Consider the following 18,664-nt stretch of genomic DNA (forward strand, 5'->3'; position numbering starts at 1 on the left):
GGCCCCGAGTTGTCATCAGCTGCCCCTCCTCCTTCAAAAAACTGCAGAAAAAGTAAGAGAAAAAACACTCTTCTCCTTAAAAATACATTCATGGGATGCTCTAAAGCAATACGAAAAAGGATATTCAACATATCGTCCATGATTTCATACACAAATGGAGTGGTGTCAGCATGCCAGTTAATCAAGTTTTGGGTCTGGTAAATATGGATCTCTGTGGTCGAATAAGTGATGTCTCAGTTGGCGGGGCAAAAAACATGTTTGTGCTTGTTGATGATTATTCCAGGAAGCCATTTTGCTATTTTTTTGAAATCCAGAAGTGAAACATTTGATAGATTCAATGAATTTAAAGCTTGGGCTGAGACCAGGACAGATAAAAGGATTAAGGTTGTAAGATCTGACAATGGTCTTGAATTACCTAATCAAAAGTTTGATTCTTTTTAAGGGTACATGGAATAGAGCATCAGACTAGCACCCCATATACCCCTGAACAGAATCGTGTGGCAGAATGTGCTAATCGCACAATATGTGTAAACACTAGATGCAGGTTGTTTGATTCAGGCTTACCAAAGGGTTATTGGGTGGAGACCTGTAACACTGCAGTCTACAATAAAAACCGTGTACCACATAGAGCTATTCAAGGTAAGGCTCCACAAGAGTTGTGGGGAGGAAAAATGTCATCATTCAAACATTTAAGGGTTTTTTGGTGTCCTGCATATGATCATGTTCCTGATCAGAAAAGAAATAAGTGGGATGCTAAGGGGAAAAGGTTAATTTTGTTGGGTATTGTGAAACAAGAAAAGTTTATAGACAAATTGATCCAAATAATCCCTCCGAGTCATTAAGGCAAGAAATGATTTCTTAGAAAATTATGCGAGGCCTAATGTAAGGGGTGAAAGTGTACCCAATAAGGGTAAGAATGATGCAGTGTACCATTTTTTATCATTTTTTCCAAGGAATGAATCTAGTTTTCCTTTAAATAATGTTAAGTCAATTGGGTTTGATGAGAGTAGAATGCAAGGACCAATGACAGAAAGTCAAGGTTGTGTTTTGGATGGGGAAGTAGACTCCAATAACGATGTCCTTGGTATTGAAAATTGTGGTGAATCTATTGAAGTCAGAGAATCCAGTATTGAGAGGGAGAGAAAATGCCCTTCACAAAATTGGAACCCTAAACTTTACCCTGAATTTGTAACTTCATTTTAGCTTCGAGTAGTTTTTTTAGTGGCAAGGATCCTAATTCAGTCGATGAGGCCTTGGCTGGCCCAGAAAGGTCATATTGGAAAAGGGCACTGCATCAGGAAATGCAGTCCTTTAAGTGTAACAAAGTGTGGGACCTGGTGACCTTGCCAGATGGAGCTTAAGCTATAGCTTGTTGAAACTCAGTTCATATTATGTCTTTATCACAAAATTCTTGGAGCCAGGAGAAGGCCTTCAAATCGTCCCATTCGCAGAAAATTCACGTTACCCCTGGAATATTATGTTCATGTGAAGTATTCTAACTTCCTTTTTTTAAGTTACAAGCTTGTACTCAAAATAGAGACATAGGGTAACAATTATCATTGTTAAATGAACAAAAAAAATAAATTTTTTAATGCTGAATTCGCTTCTGCAATAATAGTCAGAGAAGTTGCGTTTATAAGGATAAAATCACTACCTAATAATTTTACACAGTGGTGTCTCAGAAACTGAAGAGGAATGTATTTATTTTGTTGATGACCTCTTAATATATCTAAACATGTCATACTGAAGAAAATATGGGGTCCAATATGAAGACATGTAGCTTCTTAATAGAATAGTCTCCGATTACCATATTCTTACTCCATGTGGCATGTGATATTTCTGACAGAAGACAAGCAGTTTTGTGAAGCTAGGATTTTCTTACATGAAAATAGATCAGCATGGATATGCTTTTTGCCTAGTATTGTACAATTAATTAAGTTGCCCAGCTGAAGGATATACTATTTAGAGAGACTACCCATAAGAACACATATATTTACACTTTCACAACTGAAGGTTATTCACCTCTGTTTTTAATGTCGAAGAGCAAATAACTTACCAAGATATGGGCTTTTGGTAGTTTGCAGTCTGTCACAGGAATGTACGCTTTAGTAATTAGTACACAGCCTGCAAGCTGCAAAGATCTCTTGCGTCAAAACCACCAAATTCTCAATTTTCAACTATGGTGTCTTTGAATAGGATCATTGATGTGGAATAAGTTTTCCTTACATTTCATTAACTCTTGCATATAGTTATATGGGAACTAAAAATTAGGGTCCTTTAGTTTGTTAGTTACTTGATTATATGTTGTAATATTATAATAACATGTCTTATATTTGCTTCACTTTTGATGAATTTGACTAATATAAAGTTTAGTAAAACTACTTTTGTCTAACCAATTATTACAAATTTTTGTTTACATGTAAAATACATTTATTAATAATGATTTTGATAGATTTTATTCAGCATCAAAAATACTACCTACAACTTAAGAGTACTACTTTTTTAGGTCAGTGCACCTTATGTTCTAACCTCTATTTATTTTATTTACCAATGACCAAATTAATACAATTTAAAAGCAAAAAATAATCCTCTCCTATGCCTAAACTATTTAAAAAAAAACAGGATATTTTTCAAATAACCACTATACTATTATTATACTTAAATCAGACATCGCGTGAAAATGGCACTTTCATTTTTATTTTATTGCACTCTCAATAACAGTTTATCGCATTTTGTAGCGTCTATTTTTTATTTTCATAATGAGGTATATGATGATAAAATGTAGTGAAACACAGTCATATGACAAAATACAGAATATGTTAAATAATTATGTAGTATAACAATAGTAAATTAAGGATTCCTTATGCAGGCTTCCGCGGGTCGATGAGTATGAAGATACGTCTCTTTCGGGTAATACACCGCGTGGGTCCATTGTTCTCGGACGACAGTTTCGCCGGCGTTACAATCGGCTTCCTCAGGTCAGTGAAGTAATGATGCAGTGAATTGGCCGCCTTATATATCTGTCCGTAGAGGCTAGGTCATCTGTGATTGGCTGTCGCTGCTGTGTCTTTTTCCACGCAAAACTCGTTTCCAGGCATGCGGAAGGGGATAGCCGTCTTCCCTATTGAAATTATCCTGAGTCTTGCTTATTTCGATGGCTTCCCGTATCAGGCGTGGAAAATATCTCCTTTCTTCGGAAATAAGCTTCGTTTCGTCAAAATTGATGTTATGGGTAGGGCCTGTCCATATGTGCTCTGCTATGGCAGAAAGTCGAAATTGTCTATTTTTAGTTGCCCTTTGATGCTCCATTAGGCGGCACTTGAGGGATCTGGAGGTCTGGCCTATGTAGCTACTCCCACAGCTGCACTTGACTTCATACACTCCGCTCTTCGACTGCGTAGGAACTCGGTCTTTTACTCTAACGAGAAGGCTTCTGGTCTTGGAGACGCAATTGAACCTTGTGATTACATTGCGTTTGCCGAGAACGCGTGAAATCCTCTCTGTGGTTCCTGCAACATAGAAGTCCGACCCGACGTCAAGTATACAGCGAAAAACGAAAGATATCATGTACCAATCATCAATCCCAGTGGAAGAGAGGAAAAGACTCATTGAACCGGCTCCCAAACCACCTCGGCTGTACGGGCTCCCCAAGATCCACAAAGCGGGCGTCCCTCTTCGCCCCATTGTTAGTGCCGTGGACTCACCCACACACAAATTGGCAAGATACCTCGCGAGTCTCCTGAAACCCTTCACCGGTACGACGTCGACCTTCGTAAGGAACTCATCGCATTTCGTGCAGATCTGCAAGGACACGGAGACCACAGAGACTGATCTCCTAGTGAGTTTCAACGTGGAGTCCCTTTTTACAAGCATACCAGTGGAAAAGGCGGTGCAGGCTGGGCGAGCACTCGTATCGGAAGGATTACCGCACGACATCCCGAAGATGGTGGAGTTATGTTTAAAGAACTCATATTTCCTTTGGAATGGGAAATTTTATGAACAAAAGAAAGGTGCGGCCATGGGATCTCCTCTCTCGCCAGTCATCGCCAACCTCTATATGGAAAAGTTCGAGGAGCAGGCGCTGAGTACCTCTAGGGTTGTACCTAAACTCTTCCTAAGATACGTAGACGACACTTTCGTCATTTGGCAGCACGGAGAGAAAGAGCTATATCTATTCCTACAGCATTTTAACCAGCAAGACGACTCCATCAAGTTTACGATGGAGATAGAAAAGGACAAATGCCTACCATTCTTAGACGTCCTCGTGAAGAAGAAGACCGACGGGACACTAGGCCATGAGGTCTACAGGAAAAAGACCCACACGGAGCGGTACCTACAATATTCTTCACACCACCATCCACTGCAGAAGAGCTCTGTAATCAGGACCCTATTCCACCGAGCCCTAACTATTTGCGACGACAATTCCCTAGATAAGGAGAAAAAACACCTGAGGAAAGTAATGGAGAAAAATGGATACCACCGAGACATCATCCGGAGGGAAGAAAGGAAAGCGAATATGGCCCTTTTAAAGACCGATGACCAACCTGCAGAAGAAAAATCGAAACCTGCCGCTTTCGCAATGATCCCCTATGTTGCAGGAACCACAGAGAGGATTTCACGCGTTCTCGGCAAACGCAATGTAATCACAAGGTTCAATTGCGTCTCCAAGACCAGAAGCCTTCTCGTTAGAGTAAAAGACCGAGTTCCTACGCAGTCGAAGAGCGGAGTGTATGAAGTCAAGTGCAGCTGTGGGAGTAGCTACATAGGCCAGACCTCCAGATCCCTCAAGTGCCGCCTAATGGAGCATCAAAGGGCAACTAAAAATAGACAATTTCGACTTTCTGCCATAGCAGAGCACATATGGACAGGCCCTACCCATAACATCAATTTTGACGAAACGAAGCTTATTTCCGAAGAAAGGAGATATTTTCCACGCCTGATACGGGAAGCCATCGAAATAAGCAAGACTCAAGATAATTTCAATAGGGAAGACGGCTATCCCCTTCCGCATGCCTGGAAACGAGTTTTGCGTGGAAAAAGACACAGCAGCGACAGCCAATCACAGATGACCTAGCCTCTACGGACAGATATATAAGGCGGCCAATTCACTGCATCATTACTTCACTGACCTGAGGAAGCCGACTGTAACGCCGGCGAAACTGTCGTCCGAGAACAATGGACCCACGCGGTGTATTACCCGAAAGAGACGTATCTTCAATGAATTAAGGAACAAGACATATAGTGGCGGAGGTGTAGCTTGCCCATGCCCACTTGTAGCTCGTGGCCATGTAGAGTCCCAGCCAACTAGCAGCTGGCAAGTGGCTCACATGTTTTAAGCAGTGAGTGTCGGCAGAGCATTCAAACTGTGCTTGGCACATAAGGTATGAATTTTGCGATCTAAACAGCAAATTTGCGTAAAATATCATGAAATTCCGGTCACCGCATCTATCTCGCATTTATTTGCGCACATCGCATCCATATCGCTTTTGCGATATTCACGTGTCTCAAGCGATGGTTACGGTAAAGAAATATTAAGAAACTCAAATTTTGAAAAATAATTGTACTGACATTGTTTAACTTAAGAACCTGACAACATAACATTGATCAACGGTAAGTTCCATTATTAAAAAAAACTTTTCAAAGGAAAGAAAATTGATTATAAACAACAATAACTCCTTCCATGAACAATGAAACTACCAAAAAACATAATGATTTGGATAGAGACCATAAACCAGTTCTTAGTTTCATACACAGATCTACCTACTCATGAGAGCGTTTAATTCACTAAAAAAATCGTTACCAATGTATCCTTAAATGAATACAACATTACGTATCCTTAGGTTTCTCTAATGAAATTAATCAAGTAAGAGTTCCTTTACATTACTCAAATACGCTTTGCTCCATTGAAGTTATATCACTTCTTATAACTGTATAAAAATGATGTTAACCATTAAATTCCGTTGAGATAAATAGGAGATAACAATGCAGATTACAATTTTGAGGAAGGAAGATTTGTAAAAATTATTTTATGTTAATGTCTACTATGGCTGTTTAATGAAAGCATAGATAATTGATTTCAAATAAAAAATGGGATCCCCTAAGGCAACCTGATATCACCATGAAGTATCTCTTACAGCCTCATGGAGACTTTGTGCAAGTTATTTCAAGAAAGAAGATGAAACCTTTTTTATTTGAAAGTAGACAATTAGATATGAATACTGTTGAAGGGTTTTGTCCATATACGCCCGGGTTTGAGGGAAAAAAGCATTTAAATTAAAAAATAATGACATTGAATTTCATTAAATAATTTGGCTCATTGTTTCAATGCCAGTTTGGCCTAGTGGTAGCGTACTGCACTATCATTTCGAAAGACCAGGGTTCGAGACTCGGAGAGGGTAAATTTTTTCCAGTCACCCAACAACCTTTTCTCTAATCTGTTCCATCTTCTTCAGATTAGTTGATTTCATACATATCACATTTTTTTACTTGTAATGTCAAGAAAGAAGATGAAACCTTCTTTATTTGAAAGTAGACAATTAGATATGAATACTGTTGAAGGGTTTTGTCCATATAAGCCCGGGTTTGACTGCTTTTTGAGAATAAGCCCTATATTGACATTTATGCCGCCAAGATTCATCCAAACAGGAGTGGTAAAACTGTGGTGCTGGCATCAAAATGAAGGGAACTTATTTTCAGAGCAAAAGATTTTAAATGTACTGTCTCTAAAGAGTTACCCAGGTTCCATGTGGGAGAAAGATATAAAATCAGGGAGAATGAAAATTGACAAGCTTGAAATGATCAACAGATGGGTATACGATCGCTTTGTGGAAGCCAGGAACAGGAATGAACAGGTGATGATGCGGACTTTACAAGAATAGGCTATTTCAGGGTGATTTCAGCACATATCTCCAGGATTTGAATTCTAAGCCAGTGCTTCATGGGTTGTACATTTCAAGAAGAGACAACGAATCGTGCAATGCAAAAATACATGCCAACGAGCGAGCGTCTGCTGGAGAAATATTGCACAAAGCAAAGTAACACACTCATACACAACAGAGTATGATATTATGGCCTCAGGAAAGCTGCTTTCTACAGTTTTTATTGTGCGTGTCATAACCTGGTGGTGATTTTGGAAAGACAGCCATTAAAATTAAAATGCAAGATATCCCAAAAATATACAAGAAAAGAAGACCTTCCCATTCAAGTAGTTCATTCCAATCTCTACTCCAACAATTTTTCCATGCACTTCAAATTCGTAGAACAAAATATATCTATAAAATGAAATACATCCCATTCCCTATGCCATGAAGCTATTTGCAAAAAAAATATCTGTACAAATAATAAGCATTTTCAAAAAAGTTGACGGAAAAAATATATCATGAGAATCAAAATCATCACCTCATACTTTTAAGGCCTGTTTACACCAAACAATAACATATGCAACTTAATGTGTGAATGCATGAATAATGAAAGCAAGGACCAAATCAGACAGGTTCAATTTTCTATTCATGCATTCACACAAGTTGGGTGCGTTACACAATGCATTCTTGTGTACATTTCTGGATTCATTTATTTAGACAATAACTAGCACAGTTAAATTCATGGAGTAAACAGACCTTTAACCATGAACCGTATTGTAATAACCCCTACCGATTTAAAAAGCAATACAGTGTTTAATATCCCCAGCCACAATTATTACAATTCTTACATGGGAAAAACATCTCAATACATAAAAAATAGTATTTTACAACGAAAAACATCTCTTAAAATTAGGATACCTATAGAAATGTACCCATTTTTACAGTGTAATAACTAAAACCCAAACTGTCAATAAATAAAAAACACACTTTTGTGTACATGATTTTTGATAGCACCAAAATCATGTACACAAAATATTATTATTGAAGAATTGTATGAATTAACGGTTTATATGAGCGAAGACATAAAAAATTTCATAAACAGCTGACAAAGATAATTTTAGCAAATAATATTGTTATCAAATCAATCAGATATGTTACAAATATATAAAATAATGCATATGCTTAATATTGTAACATTGCAACGAACAAGCACATTAAATAGCCAGGTATGTACAATAAATTTTCTTAACCTGTTATAAACATTTTAGATCGATTTGTTAAAATATTTCATTGGATATATCTTCGTGCATTTCAACTTCAAAATGGCAAATAAACTTCTAAAAGTCGGCAAGTACGATTCTATAAATTATCTAAACTGTAAGTGCTGGAATTTAAAACCAAACAGGAGGTAAAAAGCAAAAGAAATACATCGAAAACATATTCCACAAAATTTTCATGATCATTGATATCTATTTTGAGTTGGGTATTCATGAACTCAAATGATTCACTTTTTCGGCTATGATTGAATTGTAAACACTTAGTTATACCAAAATAAAAAAACGACTTCACCCTTCACCATTGAGTAACCAGATGCGAGTTAACTAATGCCTCGTCAGGATTAACTAATTCGGAAACACTATGTTGGACATTGGACTCTTTTCACTGTTCAGTCGATCATGCACAAGGGCCTTTAGTACCATCTTATGTTGTTCATTAACAAATTTAATACCCCATTAACTTTTGATGCCTAATCAAAGCTATTTTTAACAAACGTTGCACGTACCAGTTTGCTACAGTCATAAAGCATTATACTTACCCCGTCGTAGCAAGTGCTTCATCAAATACACAATCAATTTACTTTTTAAAGTAACTGTTATAACCAGTTCAACCAACAAATACAAACATCTTGCTACATTTTTCATTCTTGTTGATATAAACTTAAAACTACTAATACCGGGCTACACGGTACATAATCACGAACAAGTTAATATCTGTTTGCGAGAACGATTTAACATCATGTGGAAGTTACACGAGGCATCCAATGAAAAAAATAATAAGCACTCACCCTGAAGTAATTTCTGGACGAAAATTTTCTCAGTTCTGCGTCCGATTCATGACAAATATTTTTGAAATCGTAGAATTCGATGATCTTTTTCAAGCACAATGGACATAAAGTGGCAGGCAGGCCATCTCCCACAGCAACCTAAGAAAGGAATGAAAACATATGCAAGAGATTTCAGACGTACCAAGGAAAATATGTACTCATAGAACGGAATAAAACAAGAGGTGAGGAAATCGATAACATGTAACCCGCCACTTACTTTTAAGTCGACTAAATCATATAAGGCATCCTCTACAGTTATCTGGCTTGCTACAATTGAAGTGAATATGTTATAATAATAATCATTTTTCTTCAAGCAAAGTCTGCACGGGGTGTCCTTGGAAATCCTGTCTAAAGACTCTAAGTAATTCCCAGTGGTAGCACTCATGGTTTCACTGCTATAACTAATTCAGTCTCTAAACCAGTTCACTTCTCAAGCAAAGCATCCGCACAGCACTCAGTGATTACTAAATTCCTAATAAATTACGATCATTTCCATTGCGTACACCAATGCAAAAACATTGGAATTATTAAGATAAAGGGCGTGTTAAGCTCACATTTAATTATGACCTCAAAAAGATATCACATCGCAGCAGAGTAATCAGCAAATACTTCAACAAATTCCATGTTTATTGACGTTCTACGATATAACAGACCAAGGTAGAAACGTTTAGTTCAGATACCAGACTTTAATTGCCTTTCTGACCACTAGAGGGTTACGTACGCAATAGGCCTACATCGATAAATGATGTATTTGCAACGATTAGATATATCTAATTGAGCTTACTTGAATTTTTTTAATCATAAATATTTAAAACTCTTTAAATTCAGCGTTCAAGATATTTTGTAACCTTTTTCATATTTAAAGATCGTAAATGAAATGTGACCGTGTGGAAGCTTAAGTCGGCCTTAAATTCAGTTTCTGTCCTAAGCATAGAATAATAATTAAACATTAATTATAATACTACCAGAAATTGAAAGAAAATTGACGAATATATATTAAATGTCTCTTTATTTTTTCAAATGGAAAGAAATTTGTCTTGAAACGCGGATGTTTGGCCTGTTCTATAGGTGTGCTGTTTGCGGATAAACTGGGAACTAGATATCATCGATTCTAATCTGAGGCTTGATTGCATGCTCTTGTAATAACAAGTAAACGTTGCGGTCGTGCATGATGTATTCGTAAGATTTACAACCATGTCATAAATTGTTGAAAATATTCTCAGCCCTTTCTATTGAGTCGTGAAATGTCTCTCAGGCGATTGTTGTTCCTTGTTGGCGTCGCTGGTCCTTTCGTTGAGCATAATAATCATAAGTATTTTCATTTTCAAACATCAACGTACTGAATGTAGTTTCCTTGTGTGATTTTGAGATCTTTGTCAGTGAGTGGATGATGTCTTTGACGATGTACCTGATTAAAACAGTGAATGAGATTTTGAAGTGAAAACATAAGTCGCACCAGCGGGATTTTCACGGAATCTTCAGGAAGGAATTGCTGACTTAGTAGGAAAAATCATGATTATTATTACAATATATTCACTTCGGATGTAGCATGCAATAGTAGCTGTGAAGGATGCCCTACATGATTTAGTCGGCTTACATGTGAGTGGCACATAAAGTGCTATCGATTTTCTTTACAATGGTGCTTCATTTATTTTGTTTTTTTTTTCCAAGATAATTACGAGATCTGTTGATGTATAATGATGCATGTGCCTTTATGACCAAAATCACTTTTGTAAATGCTTAGTTTATTTTCTGTTTTTAAGTTCATTTGTTGTTTTTTTTATTTGTGAGTATGTTTGTTTTTATTTTTATTTATTTGTTTGAGACCATGCTATGGTGATAAAAGATAAATAATAAATTGTTAATCAGAGAGCCATCTTGAAGTGGGTGTAAATAAAGTGTATTGAGAATAAAACAGAGTGTCTAATGATATTTACATGAATTTAATCGCTGTGATACGTTAATAATTTGTTTATTAATATCTCAGATTGCTGTGGGAGATGGCGTGCCCACTACCAGACCAGCGTGCTTGAAGAAACTTCCGGAATGCAGTGTTTTCAAAAAGATTTTATCATCACAGACGCGGTTCTGACAGAAAGTTTGCCGACTAGTTGCTGCAGGGTGAGTACTTTTCCTTTTTTCTTAATTTGATGACTGACGTGGTGTAAGTATGGCAGAGTTAAGGGTGACACTCTTCGGTTTTTGTCGACAACAGTAGGAATCTTGAAAGATAAATTTTGCGGACTGAAATATTTGTTGTATAAAGTTGTGAGGATTAACTCTATATTGTAATCGATTAAATTCTTGGTGACAAAATTGGAGAAATATAATGTTGTAGAACTACCAGTGGCCATTAAATCGAATACTAACTAAAAAGGCGCTTCGATTAACGGTCAAAAGATAATTTAGCATACCTTTTGGTAATCTACAATAATAGGGCACATGAAAGGTCCTCGTCCATGGTCTACCGAAAAAATGTAACAAGTCCAAATTCCCATAAACGGTTTTTCCTTATCTCTGAGCACTTGGCAGGATGTTATTTATGTTGCAGTTGGTTTTTCAGTGCCAAAGACTGAAGACATTTCATCTTCTGGTAAAACTTAGTGTTTAATAGACAATGATATTCAGGAAAGTATGGGATTCAAATTCAACATTTATCAACTTAGCAAGGCAATTCACACACATGGCTCTTCCATACTCCATTTTTTCAGAACAAAGAAACCTCTGACCATATGCTGCTAAATAATGAAATGTGAGAGACCTTGCAAATAGTTTGTTGATCGGTTGTCAATTTTAGTTCCAAGTGAATGTAAACATATTATATTTCTTTTTTCTGTGTAAGAAAAGTTAAGAGGGTAATGCATAATTGTTGCATGATTGGTTTTACAAGTTTTAAGGATATGAATATCAGGGTTGTTTAAAAAAATATTTTCATGAAATAATTTTGTAGGAGAAGATGACTTTGAGGTTTCTTTTTTCTTAAATAATGTTCTTGGTGCAACGGTAAATGCCTGTTTACATGGTACCTACCTGTACTAGTTAATGTCTTCATGTAGGAATGCGTAAATTGACACGAAAATGCACAGTTTGACCACCCAAATCGTATAAGTGCATGAAGAAAAAATAGAACCTGTTCTAATATGGTTCATACATGTGTACTTGTTCCATTCTGGTGTACTATAATCGCCCACACATTATCTTGTTCAAGTGTTTGCATGGTGTGCACAGGCCAGAAAAGAACGGTGGTTATATTTTGCTCATGATTGCTGTGTTATTGTTTTTTTTTCAGTTATAAGGGTTATTTGAAAACAATCATGATAAATAAAATATTTTTAGCATAGAATATTATTTTGTGTGTCGTTTTTGCAACTGTATTAAGTAGGTTATTAATGGTATTACTCCCACTCATCTCTATGGTTTGGTTGAAGAATAGTGGAAACCATACCTTTGGCCATGAAAAAACTATAATTTTCTATCCTGGATATAGTGTATCACAACTGTTTTAAAAAAGGGTTGTTTACATGAAGGCATACTAAAATTGTAATGATAGAACTCACAATGCTGGTTTAAGTAAAATCTATGATAATCTGGATAGTCAAAGTTGATGTAAATATAATAAACGTGATTATGATGTCACAAATTAGCAACTTGCATACAAATGGAACAAGTACATGAAGGTATTTCAGATATATTTTGTTAATTTGTTTATAGAATTTTAATTTCATTTTTTTAGAATTCAATGTTTGACATTTTTTACTACGTATAATAAGTTTTTAGTGCTTGACCACTTTTGATTTTTTATGCTCTAATCAATTCACATGCATAATAGAAAGTAGAAAATAAATTTATTTAAGCCAGCAAGTATGTTTTTCATAATGATGTAAGCCCCAGAGATAATCTTTAAACACAAAGAAGACATCAAGAATGAAAGAAGTATATCGAAAGCATATGCTATGTCAATGGTTTCTATGGTAAGACTTGGGCTTAAATAAAATATATTAAGTGATATTGATAGCTTATAACTCTTTACTCAGAAATTCCTGATATTCTGATTGAGTGCGGGAATAAAAAAAATGTTCATTTTCATTCACTTAAATGTGACAATGACAACCTTCATCAACATTGCTGTTAAGAATATAATTACAATTAAATTAAGGGAATAAAACCACATCTGCACGACCCTTAATACTCTAATCCATATGCATAATATATTTTTCTGTGAAAGGGCCCACTTTGAGGGCTCAAAGGTCATTACATTGCCTGAATACGAATCAAGTTTACCTGGTTTCTTCCTGCCAAATTAAATTTCATTTGGTTCAGTAGTTTTCAAGCCACTTAGCTATAGATGGACGATGCTCAATATTTATTTGAAAGTGTAGATAGAATATTTGGAAATCCTGTTTCATCAAGATTATGAGCATCTCTTCCTTTTTTACTTTGATGGAGGTGAGTTGCTTATCACAGTTACTTTCTCTGAAAGGAGAGGAGGCAGCTGGTGACGAGTAGGATTTTTCTTCAGAGACGAGGGACTGCATGGGGGCTGTGAAGTGCCTTCAGTCGCATCTACATTCGAAATGCGGTTGGAGGCACTTCACAGCTCACATGCTTTGTCCTTACAACTGTGGCACACATTCCTGTACCCGACTGTAATCTACTGAGAGCCGATGTGTTGGTTAGTTTCTTTCTCATCTATTGTGAAACCTGGGATAAAAAACCTCCAGATACAATAAGTTCTTGGTGAAAGAAAGGAAGTGAGTTTGCCTAGTAGAAATATTTCTGCGGGAAGTCACTGTCAATTGTGCGAACTTCAGCGGTATGACTTGTATGATATGAGGCAAAAAGCGTAACCGTAATTATTTTCATTTAAGTCACTCTTAGTTTTAAATCACTAAAACACTGCTAATCTCCTAGGAGAAATGTCTTGTATCTAATGTAGTAGGCCAATGGTAAACAATCTCAATTCTATTTTCAAGGCAATAGTATTTGGTAAAACATGGCTGGAATGAAAGATTGTTCTGTAAATGTTCAAGGAAAATTCATGTTTTACATCAGCTAAAGTGCTAACTCTAAACCTACTGTCACCTCTTAATTAGAATGGGAAAAGCAAAGGAGAACACAATCCAATGTATTAATGAAGTAAATGGTTCTACAAAAGATAATAATTACCTGGATTTTGTTATCACTGTGCATTAGCAACTTTGCTCTAAAATCTAAAATAGCCCCAGAAAAGTCATCTTGTGGTGCACAGGATATAAGTTGTATTGTTATGCATTAAAAACACCTCACTTAGCATGAAATGTGCTAGTATGACACTCTTTAGGAAAATGTTTATAGTTAAGTGAGGGGTACCTGAAATAGAAACAAAAAAATTATGGGAGGAATTTTTTATTTGCATGCTCTGATTTACTCACAAGAAGGCAAAAAATTAAAATGAGAAGACAGACTTAATTGTAAATGTTTCATTTTTTGCTATGAAATTTGAAGACTAATTCATGATGGAGTTTTTGAAATTCCTTTCATCTACAGCTCAAATCCACACTCAGATATTTGGGAGATTACTTTACTCGGTTGCAAATACTTTGGATACTGTTTGTTAGAAAACTTGTATGTTTACTCAGTGTGGCCCGATGGTGTGCCGTCTATGGCGTTAAATGCAGCCAGTGCTACATTAAGGCAGCTTTCAGACGAAACAACTTTTCACCGGCCAATATTCACAGAATGATATGCTCAGTGGTACGAAATGGTGACAAGCTCAGTTCCAGTTTAGATTGACCAAATGCTTAAGTCTGCTCCTGAATTATTGAAATTAAGCCAAATTATTTAGCCTTAATTTTTCAACAGTCTTTCTGTAGCAGGCATTGGGGTTTATTTTTGGTCTCTCTGTTTATGCCTCAGCATGCCTGATGTTAAAGGACATTCCATGCGTGATGGTGTGATCAGCAACAGCACTAGTTTTTTTACCCAAAATAACTGAAGGTTAAGGTTGACTGATTCTCTCTTTTATAAACTCTTACCAGCTGCATTGAAGACATTATGCATTACATAACAGTACCAATAGGCATTCAATTGAGCCATTGGTTCTAAAACTAGCAGACATTTGCATCGTTAAAGCATCATCTTCAATTTTCATGGTTTTTAAAATTTGTCACTCTCAAACAGATGGGAATCATTTTAGCGTCCTTGCATCCAAACTGTGAGTCATTGGAATGAAAAATAAGGGATATTAAGGCTCGCAAACTTGGGAAACATGAATTTAAGTGCAATTATTATAATGAGAATAAACTAACATGTAATGAATGAAGCACTATGGAACAGAGGATTTTTATGACCTATCGCAACTGTGTACTCTCTCTCATGCTTCTGGTGGCAATGAAATTGATTGCTTCGTTCAGGCAAAAGAGATCCTCAGAATTGGTTTTCTTGTTTAGTTATACACCTTGAATTAAATTTATCACATTGGTATGCACAATATAATCGTGAATTCTTTGAATGAGGACCTTTTTCCTAGTGACCTTTGGTCATTAACCTCGTCGTTTGATATCCACTCATTGCATTGGAAGGTTTCCCACTTCTTCATTTTTGAATTGTTCGCAATGGATTAGCAAGATATAATAACATGTATCATTATAAGATAACAGTGTCTCTATGGGTTTCCATTACTATGCTGGGCAGTGTCTTTTACTGTTGTGAATTTATTTTATCTAAATGTCTATAATAACATTTATTTTTTCAGGGTTTGTTGGCCTACTGCTATTAAAATACAAGCCATGGACATTTAATGATACCCTTCCTGGGAACTGATGCACAGCTGTTGATGTTCATATTTTACATTGCAACTAGTGGAAGATTGATCTCAAACATCACCCCAAATTTTATGCAAATTATTTGTTGACTAAAAAGCAGATATTTCTGTTTGATTTGTCTGTAGTGTTTATAAATTTGTATTAGGATATCATGAATCAATGTAAATCGCCGTTACACTCCAAAACTGATAATGTGGTAGTGCATCTGGGAAGACTTCCTGAATGGATTAGTGAACAAAAAACGGTGAAAGTGTTGATAAAATCTCAGGAATGTGTAATTACCTCTCTACCATCTTCTATAACATGGAAGGAGTATCGATTTATGAACAGCTTTTGTGGGAAAAACTTGTTGCCGTCACAAAACCAAGATTTGGTCAATGGTCAGAGGTTAACTCACTCTACTGTTGGGAACGTGATAGTGAATTTCATGGCCAAGTTACCTGATGACATAAATTATTGTTGTAAAATAATAGGGGCTTGCATTAACCCTTTCCTTGGATTTGATTGGTGTCATCATGCAATCGACTTACTGAACAATGAGGCATTCCAGTGTCTTAGAAAAGTACAGGAGAACATGGATTTTGTGCTTAGTATGGCCATCACTGAAGCTCAGTGTTCTGATGTAGAGTGCAAAGAATGTTCATTGCTGATGGATGCACCCTGGCTAGCAGCATCAAATCCTGGAGGCAGCCTGGTAAGTTTTTGAGAGCACCAGGGAAAAGGTGGGAGTAAAGTTAAGTGGAATACATGTGGTCAAGTTATTAAAGAGTGAGGAGACATAATTTAGTTCTGGTAATGGTCCACTGAGTAATAGGAAAGCAGAATGTGGTAAAGACTTTTGTGGTCTGGGATGCATGGGTTGCAGATAGAAAGGTAAGGGGAAGTGCGTGCATTGTGGCCATGCTGATTGCATGTTTTCAAAACCTTCTTTAACTGTTTCTAATTTTACCGCAAGAGACTCCATTTTGTTGACAGATTTTAGTGCTGAGAGGTCATCTGAGAAGGGAGGGATCATTTTGATGGCAGTCAATAGTGCCTAGTATTGGGGAAATATTATGATTATTTATTGCTAGCCTATTAAGTGTTCAGGGAGTGTGTTGTTCTCCAATATGTATCCTGTTACCTGGTCGGTGGGAAAAGCTGGTTTGCTAAAATAGTGTACAATCTCTTTCTCTCTCTCCCAATGTTGAAATTCCCTTTGCTGCTTGGCAATTCATGGAAGAGGCTCAGGTATTCAGCCAAAATGACCCTTCTCTACTTCACGTCCCTCTTTTCCAGCAGTTATATGGGGAGAATTGAGTCTTAAATAAACCAAAGAAAAAAGTGTTAGCTGAAGAGTACACCTTAATAACCATACCTCTGTAGGTGTACTATTGTCACCCTGAAATATCCTCACCAATGCCTCGTGACAGTGTTTTCTAGATCTTTCGTCCTTAAATGCAGTTCAAGTGGAGTGGCTTAGCGATGCATGCTTGGCCCTTCAATCTAACGTAATCTTTTCTCGTATTAGAGGTAAGATTTCAATAATCCTTTTTCATTATATATAGGTGTGCCCCTAATTTGTTGACTTTGAAGAAGGTGAGTTGTTTATCTCCATTACTTTCTCTGCAGAGTATCAAAGAAGAGTGGACAGGTGATGACAATTTAGAGTCTTCTACTGACTCAAAGGACTGCTTGCAAAGTGCAAATGAAGGCACTTCACAGCTCCCATGTGCATTCCAAACTACTGAAATATACATTCCTGTGTCAGACTGCCAAGAAATGAGACCAGATGCTTTGGTAAGTTTTATTCTCACCTGCAGTAACACCTGAGTTGGACGACCTTGTGTTGTGTAAATTTCTCATCTGTATAATGAAAATGGGTGTGCCTGACATGAATAGATGCTATTCTCAATTCTATTCTACAACTCTCAGTTGTACGGAACAGCAAGTTTATGCGAGTCAAATAGCCTAATCACGATTATCTATTTACACTTGTGGCGATGTTTGTTGTGGAACAGTCTTAATCTTATGGCAGAAATTTGCATGGCAAATGAACTGAGATAGCTTGAGTTTGCTTGCAAGCTAATAAATATTCTTATGTATAACACTGATTGGTTTCAAGATACTTCCCTGTTTGTTCAATCTTCCCGCTTCACCTTGATTATGAAACGTGCCTAAACTCTCATGTTACCTCTTTATATAACGAATGAGGACCGAATAAGTCTTAGGTAACCATGTGATATATAATGTTGGTTCACTGTGTCCCCTTATATGTTATATCTTTGCAGTGTACATAGAAGGCTAAGTTCTTAAACGTTAATAATCGAACAGGTGTAGGTGAAGTGAGAAGAGACAAGTGTTACTTTTGTAATTTTTACAGTGATTCTGGCAATCAAGACAAATCTTATGAATATTCTGGGAGCTTATATCCTGCAATTTAAAAAAATTAGGTCTTATGGGTTTTGAAATGTAAAGAATATGGGATAATAAGCAACATGTCAAATAACCCAATGCCACTGTGGAGTGGAGCTAGAAGACCTGGTATTTTTTTGTACCGCAGAGCCCCATTCCCTCACTGAGGACGTTTCCTTAGAGATGGACGGGTAAATGTGATGTGGTGTAGTGCGGCAGATTAGGTTTTACTCCTGGATTGGTGGGAGATAAAAAAAGTATGGGTTATAGATGGTAAGAAAGAAGGAAAACTATGAGCTCTTCTAAGGTGAAGAGAATCCATAAGAGGGTTAAGGAAGATTGTTAGGCTCTTGCCCTCTATATATACTACAGGGTGCATTTAAAAGGTGATTCAATTCATAGCTTTTCCATGCTTCCTATAGCAACCTTAAACACTCTATTGCCAGTATTGAGTAGAAATTTTACAATCTACACTTACTGCAGTGTTACCTAAAATGCAGTGG

The 18,664-nt window shown here is 36.6% G+C and overlaps 1 protein-coding gene and 1 long non-coding RNA gene across 2 annotated transcripts in view; one reads left to right on the forward strand and one right to left on the reverse strand.

The window, feature by feature from the left end:
* Window positions 1–27: 27 nt before the first annotated feature.
* On the reverse strand, window positions 28–9,220 carry LOC124172263. The gene is made up of 3 exons (XR_006868109.1): window positions 9,182–9,220; window positions 8,926–9,063; window positions 28–41 (listed from the first exon to the last, which is right to left on the reverse strand). It is a non-coding gene; the product is annotated as an uncharacterized LOC124172263 (long non-coding RNA).
* Window positions 9,221–10,522: 1,302 nt separating this feature from the next.
* The window catches only part of LOC124172456, a 29,314-nt gene continuing 21,172 nt past the window's right edge, over window positions 10,523–18,664 (forward strand). Inside the window, exons 1-4 of the mRNA XM_046551897.1 lie at window positions 10,523–10,563; window positions 10,952–11,085; window positions 15,698–16,461; window positions 17,379–17,546. Of these exons, the coding sequence (XP_046407853.1) occupies window positions 15,919–16,461; window positions 17,379–17,546 (711 nt within the window). The 5' untranslated portion in view covers window positions 10,523–10,563; window positions 10,952–11,085; window positions 15,698–15,918. The remainder of the gene's footprint in view (window positions 10,564–10,951; window positions 11,086–15,697; window positions 16,462–17,378; window positions 17,547–18,664) is intronic.

The sequence above is a fragment of the Ischnura elegans genome (assembly GCF_921293095.1).
Source record: "Ischnura elegans chromosome 13 unlocalized genomic scaffold, ioIscEleg1.1 SUPER_13_unloc_1, whole genome shotgun sequence".
Taxonomy (NCBI): Eukaryota; Metazoa; Arthropoda; class Insecta; order Odonata; family Coenagrionidae; genus Ischnura; species Ischnura elegans.